Genomic DNA, 16,051 nt, shown 5'->3' with positions numbered 1-16,051 from the left:
CTTTCTTATGTATTTTTTATCCCTGAATCAGTTTTTTTTTCACTGGGCTATTGTTGATGTTTGTTATTGGGTACAAAATGTATTTGCACGGACTAATATACCATAGCTTGACTACAGGACATATTTAATTTCCATTCTCTTTTATTTTAAGATACGTCTAACTACAATAATAATACACTTTTTTCTGACATTATTCTAACGTAACTTCTTACTTAGTCGTATATATCTTAAGGTAAACGATTTAATAAATGATAAAGCGAACATTATTAAACGGCATGCAGCAAAATACGCTGTGTACATTGCAGCTAAAATGCATATCATTATGAAAGCATAAACATCAAACAATTCAATTTGCCACCATTTGTAATTTAACGAACGAGATCGAAGAGCATCTTTTCCATGACGTATTACATATTCTATCCAGTATGTTGCCTCCTCCTTTGGACTTACCAGACGGTCTTTATACACTTTAGATATTCGTTTTGCGGCATGTCTGATAAACATATGAAATTAATACAAATAAAACAAAATTTCTCGTTTAAAACTATTCAAAAAAAGAACTTACTTGTAAGATGGGTTATGCAATAATTCGTCAATTACACGATGATACTCTTCTTGAGGAGCATTGAACATGATAAATTTTTGTCCGAAACCTTTTTCAGAAGTAATATCACAGTTAATATGTTGATCAGCGAAAAGTGGAACACAAATAGTAGGCACACCATAATAAACGGACTCTTGAGTACCTAATCCTCCTCCATGCGAAATAAAACCTCGAATTTTCGGATGTTCTAAAATGAAAAGATATTATAACCATGGTTCGGAATCTTAGATTTCAAATAAAATATACTGATACTGACGCAATATTTTCCGCTGTGGTAACCAGAAAAATGTATGTACATTATCCGGTAGATTTTTCGGTAGAGCTTTAGGATTTTGCGACTTCATGATTATCTGAATAGGTGATATTCTTCGAAAAGCAACAAATAATTGTGCAAGTGCTTCCGGTGGTAGAGATTCAATTTTCGTAATAGTTCCAAATGAAAAATATATGAAACCATGTTCACTGTCATCCATTATCTTTGCTAACTTCTGTTGAAAAATAATGACTTTGATATGTATTAAATGTCTGTGCATATAAATGTTTATAAATACGCTGTCTGTCACAAAGATAACAAGGTGATTTTCCATACCGGATCAATTGTTGAATTATCATCTTCAATGTGGATTCCGCCTATCTGAATTAAAGCAGGAACCTTCGGTAAAACTCCGTGAAGACTGTGATGTGAATTGCTCAATAACAGTGATACACTTCTTTCTAATTCGGAATAATGAGGTGTGTTCGTACCTAAATATTTTTTCATTATCGCATCTTGTTTATAAGCTTCAGAGTAAAATTCGTAAATTGCATAATGCGTCATGATGAAATTGTATAGTCTGTCCCAGAAATTCATTTTTTCTTTGTCAACACGAAGATTGCTTGATGACATGGCCAAATTTAATGGATTCCCAATGTAACGATGATTATATGGATATAAAAATGTCGTTGCGACTCCAACGACTGGAACGTTCCATTTGTGTCCAATAGCTGTAAGACATTGATACCCGCTGACAAACTGAGGGAGAATGTCAAGGTGGTCAATAGTTTAGCATTTTTTTCAACATCTCTTTTTTAATTTTGACTTTTTTTAAATATTTATTTGCACAATGTAAATAACTAATTGCACTCGGTAAATTTGAGTACTTCTTTATAATTATTTAAATTGTATGAAATTTCTTATTATATATGTTTGAAAGTGCTTACTTGAATTAAAAGCAGATCGTAGGGTGGATCGGTCGGTGGGTGGTCGATGATTCGTGTTATTTCCGGATTTTCAAGTGTATCGATACAATACTTTCTTTTCCAAATATGCAGAGACTTGAAATTCTTTTTGCGCGTCGAAAAGTTTTCATATTCGTGATTTGACGAGAGATTGAGTGGTGGTAATTTCACAATTTCGTTGTAGTTTGGAAATGGTTGTTTTAATGGGAAATGACTAATAACGTCTACTTGATGTCCCTTTTCTGCAAGTGCCTTGAACAATGGTTCTAAGACATTGAAATGACTTCTACCTTCCACAGGCGCAAGCGCTAAAATTCTATAAGATTTGCAAGATCGTAATAGTAGCAGTAAAAAGAAAATTGATAATATACGATTTAAAAGCATTCTTATTATTTGATACGTTTTTACTACGAAATTTACTAATTTTATTGGAATTTTTCAACTGATTTATCATCTGATCGCGGTGACGCGGAAAATTTTTTCGGAATAATAAAATCGCCATCCGCCTGCAACCAAACTGCTAAGAACTCTATTCAATTCATGTATACTCGTATATTTATATGTCTACAAATACATTCTTAATACGATTATCTCTTATCAGCTAGTCGTTTAGTTTGTATTCAAAGATTGAATGCATCGTTATCTTCAATATCTGCAAATTTGATCCATTGTACTGATAAAAATTTCCTCTTACATCCTATCAGTCAGAGATATTTTATTCCAATATCGACTTACACAATCCCAAACGAACTATATCCAAAAAAGTTTTCCACCTTGCTTATAATGCAATAAATTAATTGAGGCCATTTTAATCAAGTTCGTTTTGAACATTTCTAATAAAACAATTCACTTAAAAAATTGCAAAATTATGTAAATAAATTATTTCACTGAAAACTTACTAATATCTTCAATAAACATTTGTTATCAAACGAGTATCAGAATTGGTAGTCTAGCTATTGAAGGAACTTTGTTAGTCATGCAACTGCATTTTCTGGTAGTGCTATTTGAAAACGCGCAATTCTTAGTTTTAAGCGAAACGAAAAAATATAAGCTTAATATTTCCCTGTATTTAGATAAAATACATAGAAATTATTATTATCCCTTAGAATATGTTATTTCAATTTGATACGAAAATGCTTTTCGGTAGCTAATAATCTTCTTCCGATCTATCTACATTTTTAAATGTTCGTGTAACCGTTATCGTACGTACAAATAACTGAAATTCAATTCACAGGCAATAATACAACCCTCGTAAATTAATCAGAACAAAAGAGTTTGATCGTTTTTTCGCACGAGACACTTTGCAGCGAGTCTCACGTGCTGTTTTGCGAGCAGCTATGGGTATCGCGCGTAAAAAATCATTGCACTCGGTCGGCGTGCAGGATTTTCCAGTTTGCCGAGCAGTCTAAGGACGAGAGTAGGATGGCTGTTGGGTTGAACGCCTCTAGGCACTAGTATACAGTGTGCAGCGGACTTCACCCATACCATACACCACGGTATATTACTGATAACAGAGGAGGTAAAGTACACCTACGATATATACAGTCTTGCCTCGTTAAAGTGTACATATCAGCTGCGTCAAAACGACGTTGTAATTTTTATATTCCTCGGCAGATTTAACGCGCGAAACTATAAAGGGGGAGGAAGCTCCGCGCGTGTGTAATGATTATATGGACGTTGCTGCTTTTGCGGGATCTCGATGGCTCTCAAGCTCGAGATTTTTTTTTCTTTTTGAAATTGGGTTGACCGTCCCCTGATGAATTTGAGTTTATTGCTGTACAAGCAGATGGTATTTCATCTTGAGCCTTGTAGGCGTTGTTAAACGCCCGTCGAGATTATGAATGAAATTACAGGATGTGCAACCTATGCGATATACATAAATATATAATTGGGAATCAAGTTGTTTCAACTTTTAAAGTTAAAAAAGTAATTCTACAATTTAATCAGTGGCTCTCGCATTTGCGGAAGTTATTGCAATGATGTTTTAATGCCTTGTCATTAACGTATATTAATTCTCGCTCTTGATAACACGCGTACGCTGACACATATTATTATAATCTGAAAACCGTAACGAGAAATGAAAAGCAACAAAGGAAACTAAAAATGTTCCGTGTTTGATGATTACAGTACAGCACCAACGCCATTTCAGAGAAGTTTCCGAGTGGAGTGAAACACGAAAAAAGCATTTTCCGTAACGGTCGTATGTTGTTGTACATAGCGTCTCGTGTCATCGGTATCAAGTAGAAAAGGAAAGAAAAAGGTTTATCTTTTTTAGTTAATGAATATCAAGTAAGCTAGTAGCTCTTTTTGCTAATAGTAGCTAAGGTAGCAGCAGTAGTATTGATATAATACTATAATTATAAGTCAACTCTCACCGAAAAATTGGTCTTTGCACAATCTACGCATATACGAGACGCACGAGCGATATCGCGCAGAACACGATAGTCACGACCTACTGGATGCGAAAGTACTCGGACAGATTATTTTGACTTTTTTCCCGTTAGAGATAGGAAAGTAAGGTCAATTTTTGTTAAACGATGAGAAAATTTTTACTAAATGAAACTGAAAAGAGTACCGATAATTGTATACTTTCCGAACGAAATGGCAAGACAATTGATTCATTGTGTAGGTCTATTGAAAAAAATTATCAATTTTCGATTCGCCATTGGTGAGTTTGCCGGAGACGCGATGGTGCCGCGTTATAAAAGAATGATGACAGAGCTTGGAATTTAATGGATCGTCAAATGACTCGCGCTTGTCCAAGCATTCAATTCACTTTGTAAGATAATTCTTGGCAACAAACGTTTGAAGTGTAACTATGTTGTGGTACTGTCATCTGCAATCCTAAGACGAAAATGGTACTACAAGTAACATTGAATAGATTACTCTCAAATTTCTCATCAAATATTATGTACTAATAATAAGATCGATAATTATACATTTATATAAAAATTTTATTCGTTATATAAAAATACAGGGAGGTGACTCTGTGGCCCAAAATAAGCAAAAAGTCTTTCTTTACATTGAACGAACTCTGCATCATTAAAAAAAGGTTTTAGTGCTAAGGCAAAATGACTCATGTCCCTCAGAATATTCCACCCAATCTCATGTGCAGTTTCGTGCACGATGCAAAAGAAAATAAGAAAAAATTGATTAGCGTTAAGCAATCCCAAATAAAAAAAATGTAAAACCCAAGAAAAAATAAATCAGACCACGAAGAAGAGGCGAAGTAAGAGGAAAACAACAAAAGAATCCTCTATCTCGCTCTAAAAAACGAGAAAAAACAAAGACGTTTCGGCTGCGTCATGAGGTAGGTACCACGCGTGTGTGCATCTCTCTCGACATACTGTCCGCGCGAGGGCATAAGTCGCGCAGAGTCACTGCTCCCCACACACGCATGTCGAGAGAGAAGTCGTCTCATGGCCTACTGTCCGTACGCACGAAGCATGGGCGAAAGAGAAAGAGAAGGAAAATGTACGTACGTATATACACGCGGCGCCGCCGCACGAGAGAGAAGCCAGCAGGTACAACGTTGGCTGCGGCTCTGGCCGTTCACCAACGTCTCAAATGCTGCTGCTGCTGCTGCTGCTGCCAGAGTGGCGCTCTCCACTTTTGCCTCCTCCTCGGCCAGCAGATGGTTGAATAACCAAGCACGCCGTTTTTCTCCTTTATTATTCACTTTTAGGCATGCACATGTTGCGCAACGTAGTTTTCTTTTTGAACATCGATCGAAGCGTTTCGGAAGCATAAATCTACTTTGAGATATTTACGCAGGTGGGCGACTAGAGTAGGGGGAGCGGGGGAGCCGACGTGTATCTTCTATAAAAAGTCAAGTCCCATTGAAAAGCCTTGGACCACGACTGCATAATCCAATAAGCGGGCAAAATCAATCTCTCGGAAAGAAGGGAAGTCCTCGGTCAGTGGAGGCAAAGCTTAACGGCCGTATGTGCGCGCGCGTGTGTGTGTGTGTCTCGGGGAACAGGTATACACGTAGCCAGACAAACTCGCGTGAGAGAAGGAGCGAGAGGGAGAGCTGTGTAGGATAGGTTGCCGTATAGCCACCGCCGCCTCGCCTGAAGTCCCTCGAGAATCTCTCTCTCTCTCTCTCCCCTCTCACTGGCGCGCCGCCGCGGCCTGTGGTTGTTGGAACCAACTCACGGTTGGGGCCCAAGCGTCTCAGCTTAGTCTCGAAGGCGGCGGGCCGGAGGTAAGGCTGCGACTCCTTTTTGAACGGGAGGGCCCACATCGAGAAAAAAGTGTGCGTGTATATCAAGACCTGTGTATATATATATATGTGTGTATATATATGGATTGTTAACGAAATAACGGCCCTCTGCCAGTAGTCAAAAAATACAGGGACGAGTGAAGGAATAATTGTTTGTCTCGCACCAGTGATTATTAAGTCCATATGCCGCTGCTGCTTACAAAAAAGTGAGTTTTATGAAGTTGCTTAGAAATAAAGGAGATAACAATGCTGAACGTACCGATTGAAAGGATGAACGCCGCGTGCTGCACACCTGCTCGTTCGACGCGCGCGCGCGCGTTCGTTCGCACCCGCCTTCGTCCTCGCCCTCTGCTGCATTTTCAATTATACATACGCCACGCGCGAGACACTATGAAATAAAATAAGATCGGCAAGACAGCGCGGGGATATAATTAACCTGCGGCAAAAACGAGTTTCGAGCCGGGGCGAGCACGTTTTATTTTACTTTTTTCTATTCCTAGCGCGCGGGGGAGAGAATATTTCGCTGCGATTGGAGATCCATAAACGCAAAACAACCAAAGAGAGATAAAAACGATGCGAGAAGAGAGAGAGAGAGAGAGAGAGAGAGAGAGAGTGAGGGAGGGAGAGGGAGGGAGGAGGAACCTTGAATCCTTGCGGCGCTCGCACTCATGGATATTGTACCTCTCTCCCAGTTTTGCGATCGTTTGGAATGCGGTAAATATCGATATGATACGTGTTTGCTATTTAAATAACCATCGAGCTTTTGCTAATTTCCGTATTCTAGTGTATAATGGTTCCTCTTTGAGAAGCATTAGAAAACTTACGTAGCTACACGGTGACTTTATTGGAAGGGGCGGGGAGGGGGGGGGGGGGTTGCGACAAAAAGTACAAGCACGAGAAGCTACTACTGCTTACTACGGGAATGAATTACCGTTCGAAGAACGAGGGTATTTCCGTGGGCTCACTCGCGCGCGCTTTAGAGAAAAGCACACGGCAAAACCGGTCCTTATGGTCTCTCTCTCTCGATTTCCAATGACGACGTTGACCGTCGTTCTTTCGCGTATATAGATATATATGTGTGTGTGTATAATATAAAAGTGTCTTTACGCCGTCTTATCGCCTTAACGGTTTATCGCGCTTTTTTATCGTTAAATAACCCAGCGACAGCTTAGTTCTTTTGTCATTACCTATCGTTAAGCCTACTCGAGCCTTTGCATTTTGGAAGAAGTAGAAATCGGAAGTCATTAAAAAACAATGTAGGACTGTGATTGGTCATCCTTTAAGATATATACACTGCGCAATGTTTGCGTTGAGCGCGTGAGAGAGAAAGTCCATTAAAACTTACTTTCCACCGTAGGAAAAGCCCAGCGTGAAAAACTACGTGCTTTTCTTTCAGGGACGAGCCTTTTACTGTAATGCGCGCGCTGTCTAGGGTGGCATTGTACTTTGTCAAGCATATTTAAAACGCGTATACAAATTAATCTTCGTTGAGAAATTTTGACTCGATAATAAATGTTTATGCGTTATGCATCAGAATACGTAGCCAATACCGTTGAATAGGCATATATACAAACTTTCGAACGCGTGCTCAACGGACGTAAAGGAGAGTCTCTTTTCTCACGCGTACATATGAGAGATGCTTTACTGTACCACTGGATAATTGATAGATATGGATAAATCATCATCGACTTTAGAAAGTCTCACACGTCGTCCAACATCCGAATGTTTCTTCCTCTTCTTTTCTTTCTCCGATAAGCGTGTGATACTCGAGCGACGCACGCAATAATCAACAAGTGTTATTATTCACTTTCTAATCATCTTTGTGCCTCCCTTGAAGCGCATTCATATACTTTACGTAAGCTCGCTTGCGAGCGAGTAAAAGTAGCCGTGAGAGACGCAGACAACGCGGGCGCGTTGAATTTCATTTCGGCAAAAAGCAATTAAGCGTCGTAATGATGATTAGCGCACCCAGCTACTATAGCCACGACGAAGTTTTTCTCTAAACCTAAGTGGAAAAAAGTATGCCTTCGTTGCGTTATTCCGCAATTCGTTGGGATTTTGTTGCTGAGGAGATACAAAAATGCATTGCAAATAAATAAATTGCAATACCGCCTACGACGACTTCACTAATACGTATTCTTCGCAGACTTCCTTCGTCACTCGATCGGAAAGAAAAAACAATTCCGATGTGTGTTTTATCATTCAAACTCTCATCCTGAAGGCATACGTTGCATACGTTAAAAAAAAGTTTCGCCGCACGCGTGTGGCGAAAATTCATGGCCTCGGTTGTGCATCTCGCCTCTATAAGGATTCGTTGCAATGATTCACTCCTCGACATTCACCTTGAAACCCTCTTTCTTTAACATCTTCATAGAACGAATAAGGTTTTTTCGTCGGGATTTTTTTTTTCGCGTCCCGTTAAGATTTGAATGGCGTATTCGAGGCACGCGCGCGTCAGTGATACAGAATCATAATTAGCTCAGCAGCAGCTCCATATATATATACAGTTACGCGTTTTCCGCGCGTTCGTACATGCATATATATCTATATCTAATGATTGCGATCGGTTAGAGAGAAGTAGACGGAAACGAGTGCGTATGTAATGTCACGGCCGCGAGAAAAAAGTGCAGCGGCGGTGTATTATTGCATCGATGATGCCACGGCCAATTAGCTTTCGTCAGTAATAGATCGCGTGGGACTCACTTTTGCAATCGTGCGCCGCTGTGGCAATTAGATCACAATCGGACGTCTTCGTTCTTCGATTGTCTTTGTGCATAAAGTGTCTTTCGCGATTGCGCGCGTCGTTTGACACGCTAGCAAATTAACAACGTGATAACGCGAAAAAGTGATAAAAAAAGAGGGGAACAGAGAAGAAGTAGCTCATCAGTGTAAAAGCTGTTCACAGCTGTGCTTAGAGAGACGAAATGTAAAGATGAAATAAACACGTGATGTACGCACACACACGGCCAAGGTACTTTGGCCATCCGCGGAAGTTCGCTTAGGTGGGCACCCACACATACACACGCGCGCGCGTACACATACGCGTGTTATAGTATATATAAAGACTACTGTACAGAGAGCAGACATTGCACCCGTTGACGGTCAACGATCGTATCGACTTTCCTTCGCATATCGGCTCTTCTACATTTCCACAAGTACACACGTCACGATTACGGAGCTGGGCATATCTATAGGAAAAAAAGGATTGCACACTCTGCGTGATATTCATCGTGCAGTGGAGGGTGACGTGTATTGCTGTTAATAACGGATTTATTTATGGCGCGTTGCAGTGCTGTAAATCTTTTTGGCGATGGGTTTCTTTTGTGTGTATCGCCGAGGCCCATCTTTTGCTGGGATCGAGTTTCGACAATACCGATTTCTCGCCATCCGTTTGACTTTGGCAAACCGATTATCTTCTTCTGTTCCAACCGAGAATCTTCTCAAATCAACTTATTAATTATCCATGCTGTAAACCTGCGTAATCTGAAATCTACGTTTCAACAAATTCCGGTCGAGCCTCGTGAATCAAAAAAAGGTCGTAACTACTGCTATCCTAACGGTACGTCTCCACATTTTTCTCAAGCCGGCAATCATCGAACAGTTGTCGCGTTTCCCGAAAAATCAGCCGAGCTTAATTATTGGTCTGGTTGAAAAACCAACAACACTTGCTTTTACTGGACTTGAAATCGCGCAAAAAAGTGTCCGATCAAATATCGCGAACTTTCGCGCGTCCCGACAAAATTCCTTCATGTATATTCAGTCAGCGTCGCAGGTTGGCAAAAGTAGGCTACCAAATAAGGTGACGTTGCAACGATCACGAACGCAAGATATCCCGTTGGCTATTGACTAATTATTAATACTTCCGTTGATAATCGTCCACGACGATCAAGACTTCTTGTGGTCAACGCCCTTTTTCTTAAGCACGTGTGTGTCAGACATTGGTATGCATTATCTATATGATATAACCGATCGACATTGAATCAAATATAGGCATTGGATTAATAGTCAGTGCTCGACAGCTTAAAAGAGGTGACTAACCGTATATTGGATTTCTACAATATGTATATAAGTTGCGATACAATCGATCGAAAAAAAGAAACTTTTCTTCGTTACTTTTAACGAACTAAAAAAGGTCGTGAAAGCATTCGCGCAAAACCATTGTGCATTATTTGTTTGATTACAATGACATTACACATACACACTCGCTCGTTACGCGCCTCTTAGCATCCTTTGTGAAAAGAAACAAAAGGGAGGGCTCGGCACATCTTCAAGGCCTATTACACTACCTTTTTTTGCTCTCTCTCTCTCTCTCTCTCTCTCTCTCTCTCACTCTCGACCATTCTTTGGCCTATGCTGGTATATATGTATACGTATACGTTTTCGAGTTCTATGGGCCGATGCGAAAACCATGCCACCTTACTGTGCAGTAAAACAAGTGTAGATTCTCGGAAAATATGTTACAGACTTCCTTTTTTCCGTCCTCTTTTGGCTTTTAGCCGAGGGACTCCACTTTTCGATGACCGTTTTGAGTGGGTCATTAGGTATTGACGTCTTGAGCTGTACGATAATTGGTCTTGGACAGCCTTTAAATGAACTTTAAAGTTTCCGAAGAAGATTATTTTGATTGCTTTTTAGGTGATTGAGCTTATAAGGATAGCGGGTATTGAGAACTACGAGTAATAGTAGTTTTCCTTTGAAACAAGTCAAACGATTTACACGTTTGAAGGATTCGTTAATATTGAACATTATCGTGTAGGTAAAGCCTTCATTATTCTGAGAAATCAAGCTATAGGCACAAAAATCTACGCCTCGACGAAAGCCGTAGCAACGAATAAAGAACGAAACTTCCCTTCGGGGCAGTATATGGACGCATACTAATTGCCCTGCGTTAATTTTTTTTTTCGTGAACCAGAACGCCGATAAAGACTGCGTTTGTGCGAAAGAGCTGCTTTCGTGTACATCAAAGCGTGAAATCCTGGGCGACTTGGCGCGTTTCCCGCCGTGGGAAAACGTGCTCTGCGCGCGCACCATTATGCCAGTCCATCAGCAGCAACGAGCGAGCGGCCAAAAGTGTCGAGACAAAGGACGAAGGATAATAACTCCCTTTTTACGATCAATTATGCGGTATTATTGCGGTTATTTAGTCCTTTATTATATGCTCTTCCAGTGATGATTACAAATAGCCATTAGCGGTCAAAAAAAGTCACACGGTAGTGTTTAACACTCGTTGAAAATTTGTTGACCTGTAGCACGATTGATGACTCGACTTGATCCTATATGTTCATTGTACTGGGCTTTCTCCCCTTTAAAGATATTCCAAGTCACACTCGCACGCAAACTGAACAAATGCAAAGGTGCAATTTTCACAAACTTAGCCTTGCAAATGAGCTGTTGACACGTATGTCACGTAGAATATTTTCGACTCATCCTCTACCCGGTTTGGCGTGGTAGTTTTCGCGAGCGACTGAGAGACAGAGACCAAGAAGACGAAAAATCGAAAGTCGACAAAAGTGTCTCTTGGATTTGTGCGGTGCGTCGTTGTCGTTTGGTCCGATACTGTGCGATTGCGGGATCGTGTACCGTTAGAAGAGAGAAAGACCTACTGCTGTGTCTGAGTGCGATGGGGTTTTCTACGCAACTCGGTCCTCTTCGGTTCTTAGTTTGAACAAAATCGATCGTCTTTGCCTTCTTTTTTCTGTCATTTTTTTTTGTTATCACCCGATTTCACGGAATGCGGGTGTGCTCGAACGCTATTTTCTCTTATCGGCGATGAGAAATTTTTGCGCGTAACTGTTCCGCTGCAAAACGGAGCTAGAGTTATAAACACGGGGTTGTAAAAAGGAAAAAGAGTTTGCTATAGCAATAATTCTGACTGCGAGAGGTCAGAAGTATTTTTGAAATTCAAATTTTACAGAATTGCAATAATATTCAAAAAAAAGCTTAGCTTTCACTTGAGTTTACGTTTTTTAGTATAAAAAGGGTCATAAAAGGAAAATATTGCACGTTATAATACTTGTTTACTTCTGCGAAGAGCGAGAGAGAGAGAGATGAAATTATGAAAATAACTGGTGAAGGAGAAAATGCGTACTCGACGAAAAATTATCATTCAGTGTTTCGGAACGTTTAATAATCCTTATACAACAATATGAATAACTTTTACCTGAAAGTGATAATGGAAAAAAGAAAAGAACACGAAAATTGAAAGCTCTTTCCTATTTATTAATCGGCTAATACTTCCGACCTGACTCTCGGTAATCGATCTTGATATAACCACGCGACACTGAGTTCGTGTTTTTTTCCGGCTTCATACGTTCGCCTCTGCATTTAAACGTCCATTCGCCTACGCACGAGAGTAGACTCATTGTTCTATACACATATAAACTTTTCACACGCACACAGTTTACTTTCGCTTCGCGTTACTCATTATATGTCGATGTGATGAAGTGTGACGATCGGCCGTACGGAGATTTTTCAGAGAAGAAAACCATTCGAGTTTCACTTGCACACACATCTTATATACTCGGAGTCTTCATTAATTCGGCTAGTAAGGACGTGCTGGATGGTTGAAGAAAAAGTATGGGCATTAGAGATCGGCTACTGATTGAAAAAATTGCTGTAATTGTAGCGCCGAGTAGTTACGCGCGCGCGCGCGCGCGCTGGTTTAGCTTGCGCGATGAAAGTTTACGCTCGCGACTTGGCGAAGTATATCTTCAAGCGATAACACTTGCCCGAGCAATAACTGTAAATACTCGCATTTCTAGATTGTAGATTTTTCGTGCAACTGGTTACTTGTTCCCGTGGATGTTTTCTTACAGCTGGATTGCACCTACTCGACGAAAGCGATATATACGGGGAAAAAAAGTCGTGTCAACGCCTCAACAACCGTAACGATAGTTTAAATACGAGATTTCTATTTTGATGCACAGTGACGTTCAATACCGGTTCGCGCGGTGACAAATAACGCGAGGAGTTCCGCACGCGGCCACATGTATATATTCGTAAATACGTCAACGTCGAATCGCCGTTTGCGGGCGCGTGCGTCTCATGCCAATTGTTACACGATATATCAGTGTTATATGCGTTGCACGCACTTTCTCACCTCGCCTGTATACTTTCCAAGCGTCGTTTCCCCTCACCTGAATCGACAAAAGCCGAAGGCGACGGCGAGTAATCTATTGGAGAGACGGGAGTTGGCACCTGTCCTGTAACTGTTCTGATTACAGTAACTTTTTAGATTTATTTTTTCACTCATCGCGATTCGTTACGTTGTTCTTTCGAAATAACTTGCAACGAATTTGTATTTTGTCAATTCGATAATACCATTGAATTGGCGTTGATCTTGCCGCGTACTATCCACTCGGCACTTTCAAAATGCGTCTGCTTCATTCTTAGCGGTGAAATTCTTGAATAATAACCATCTCGTCGAAATAAAACCAATCATTCGACATCCTCACGCACCGTGTTCACCATTAACCGCCACACAAAACAGTTATGAACTCGTCAAGCCTTGCGTTCATCGGTAGAAATTCGCTCGCTTCGGGAAAAAAAAATTTCTTATTCCTCTCTTGCCATTTTCATTGCACGCACAGCTCGTTAAACCATTAAATCCAGCATAAAGTTTATTCTCAACACGAAATCAATTTCACCGTTTGCGTGTCGATGGGCGCGCTACGAAAAGCCACTTACACGCACTTTCGATTGTACGCTTTTTCTCTCGTGGAAAGGCGCGAAAAGACTTATTTATATATATGTACCAACGACTAACCCTGAATTCGTAATCGTCCATCGTTTTTCTTTTTTTTTTTTTTTTAGAGAGAGCGTTAAAACTCTCGTGTTACTGAAAAGCGTTGCTGCCGCTTTTTCTCCCCCCTCGTGCGAGGCCATTCGCTGCGCTCTGTGCACACTGTGGACACAATTTATTCGAGCCCCTCGCACGCTCGACACAAGGAGCAATTTACACGCGAATGTCGCCAAGAGAGATTGCTCAAGCAAATAATTAAACTACTAGTTGGTTTCGCGCGCTACAGGCGAACGAGCTACTAATGCGAAACGAAAAACTAATCGAATGCCCAACTGAAATGGATACGAGTGTTATTAACACAATTTCATATAAAAAGCCGCAACCAACAGTTCGCATTAAAATCATCTGGTAAGTTTCTCATCTCGACGCGCGCCGCAACAATTCAATGAAAATCTTGCACCGTTACGTCGCCGTTATAATCCAATGTTTGTGCAATGTCGCTCATCTCCCTTCGCGCTCTTCTGTAACTGGAGCGAATTACGAGTACACGGGTAAAAGCTCTCATTGCGTTGCGCAGATCTGCATGGATATCGGCCACGATGCTCACTCGCGTGGTTAATTAATGGATCACCGACGTTTGCGGCTAAATTTTGGCTTGGTCGTTGATATTTATGTACATATCAGTAACTTATCTGTTTATTATGAAAGAGCGAACTCAACTTTAAGCAAGTAATTTCCTACATAGTTAGGCGTCGACGTGTTATCTCATCGATGCTTCTTCACTGACCGACACAAGCCCTGCGCGCAATCGTTGCACAGACGTTTTGGCTACAGCCCATCCCCGTGGTCGTCCGTCTGTAACTCTCACAGCTTATCGTTTAGGGATATACGAGTACTCTCTCATTTATCGACGCGAACTGATTCGCGCTTAGCGCGTTTCATGATAGCGCACTGTAAAACGTGTTCATTCCCCGATAGAATGTTCGAACAGCGCAGAGTACCGTTCCGACCCACATGTAATCATGTCACTTTTCATAAAACGATAAGTCATACATTGTAGAAGTCCTAAGCGGAAAGCGGTGTCGGCATTACAAGGAGTCGCGTGGCCTCGAGACGCGCCCTCTAATGGCATTCGAATCGCAGCCGCTATAATTGCTCCGCAGTGTGGAAGACGCAGGTGTAACGGTGCCTGTGCATAGTATTTGATTCTCCGCGTAACGAGACGTCCGATCTCGCGGAACGGTAGCTTATGCGTGTATTTTCTTTTTCGCGCGCATGCCCAACGAATGGGCTCTCGCGTCCAATGAACATTCAAATCTGGACGTAATTATTTTCACAATTCTATAGTATTTTCGATATTATAAAGAGAAGAATTCTCGGTTTTGCCGCATAACCACTCGACAATCCATACAGTTATAAGTAAATCTATTGGAATCTCTTGGGGGCAAAAAAAAAACGGACAGAAACTATTCGTTCGTGGAAAACTGGTTTCGCAGGTGTCGTTACGGGATCATAACTGTAAAATACTCGAGAAGAATTTTATGTCGAATGGGATGTATGCCTAACGAAAGCTTTCTTTTTCGCGTCGGGAATTCGGATGCATCTTCTTCTCATCGCTATATACCCGAGTGTTCGTCACGCGTTACGTCATGCGCGTGCGTGGCAATTAAGAATTGCATAGGGATTTCCAGCGCGGTATTATATATCATGCATGGGAACACAGATGCGGCTTTTTTTGCAAGAGGTCTTATTTATGACGGATTGACGCTGGGTATCGTTGACAATGCTGTTTTTTTGAGAAATGAACTGTTATTGTTATTTGATGCGTTTGGTGAAATTTTTGACGCAAGGAAATGGTCCATACTATTTCTTTACTTTCGTTTGAGTTATGAAATTAATTGCTTTGATGATTTTACTTTATGCGTAGCATTCAAAGTCTAAATTTAGGTACCAGATAATTGAAATAAAGTAATAATTAATGTAATTCATTGATTACAACGTGAAAAATACAATTAAATTGCCAATCAATGCATTGATACTAAATCTATTTTGAACTTAATCATCGATATTATCACAAAGTCGTACATCAAATACGTAATATACTCAATCATTCATAACTTTCCATTCGCACAACAACATCCGAGTACATAGATATAAATCCGTAAACATTTGTCTCTGCGGACTGTGACAATCAAACATTTCCATGGATAATCTCTGATAAGTATGTCTCGTAAAGCTCAACCGATAAACCTGGCAATGCACG

At 40.6% G+C, this 16,051-nt stretch overlaps 1 protein-coding gene across 1 annotated transcript; it reads right to left on the bottom strand.

The window, feature by feature from the left end:
- Nucleotides 1-195: 195 nt before the first annotated feature.
- On the bottom strand, nt 196-7,323 carry LOC131662867 (UDP-glucosyltransferase 2-like). Its single transcript, XM_058932838.1, has 6 exons — nt 7,235-7,323; nt 1,805-2,138; nt 1,194-1,616; nt 861-1,092; nt 566-791; nt 196-493 (listed from the first exon to the last, which is right to left on the bottom strand). Exons 1-6 carry the CDS (start codon nt 7,321-7,323, stop codon nt 196-198), a joined length of 1,602 nt encoding a protein of 533 aa, XP_058788821.1.
- Nucleotides 7,324-16,051: the final 8,728 nt, after the last annotated feature.

This window comes from Phymastichus coffea, unplaced genomic scaffold, assembly GCF_024137745.1.
Source record: "Phymastichus coffea isolate CEN01 unplaced genomic scaffold, Cenicafe_Pcof_1.1 PCOF00028, whole genome shotgun sequence".
NCBI lineage: Eukaryota > Metazoa > Arthropoda > Insecta > Hymenoptera > Eulophidae > Phymastichus > Phymastichus coffea.
Note: the sequence above shows the minus strand (reverse complement) of the source record. Positions and strands in the feature narration are given on the sequence as shown.

Coding starts and splice junctions, on each gene's coding strand:
- LOC131662867 (XM_058932838.1), bottom strand. CDS start 7,323: ATGACCAATCACAGTCCTACATTGTTTTTTAATGACTTCCGATTTCTA. Junction 1,617..1,804: donor ACGATCTGCTTTTAATTCAA/GTAAGCACTTTC, acceptor ATTCTCCCTCAG/TTTGTCAGCGGGTATCAATG. Junction 792..860: donor ACCACAGCGGAAAATATTGC/GTCAGTATCAGT, acceptor TTTTCATTTTAG/AACATCCGAAAATTCGAGGT.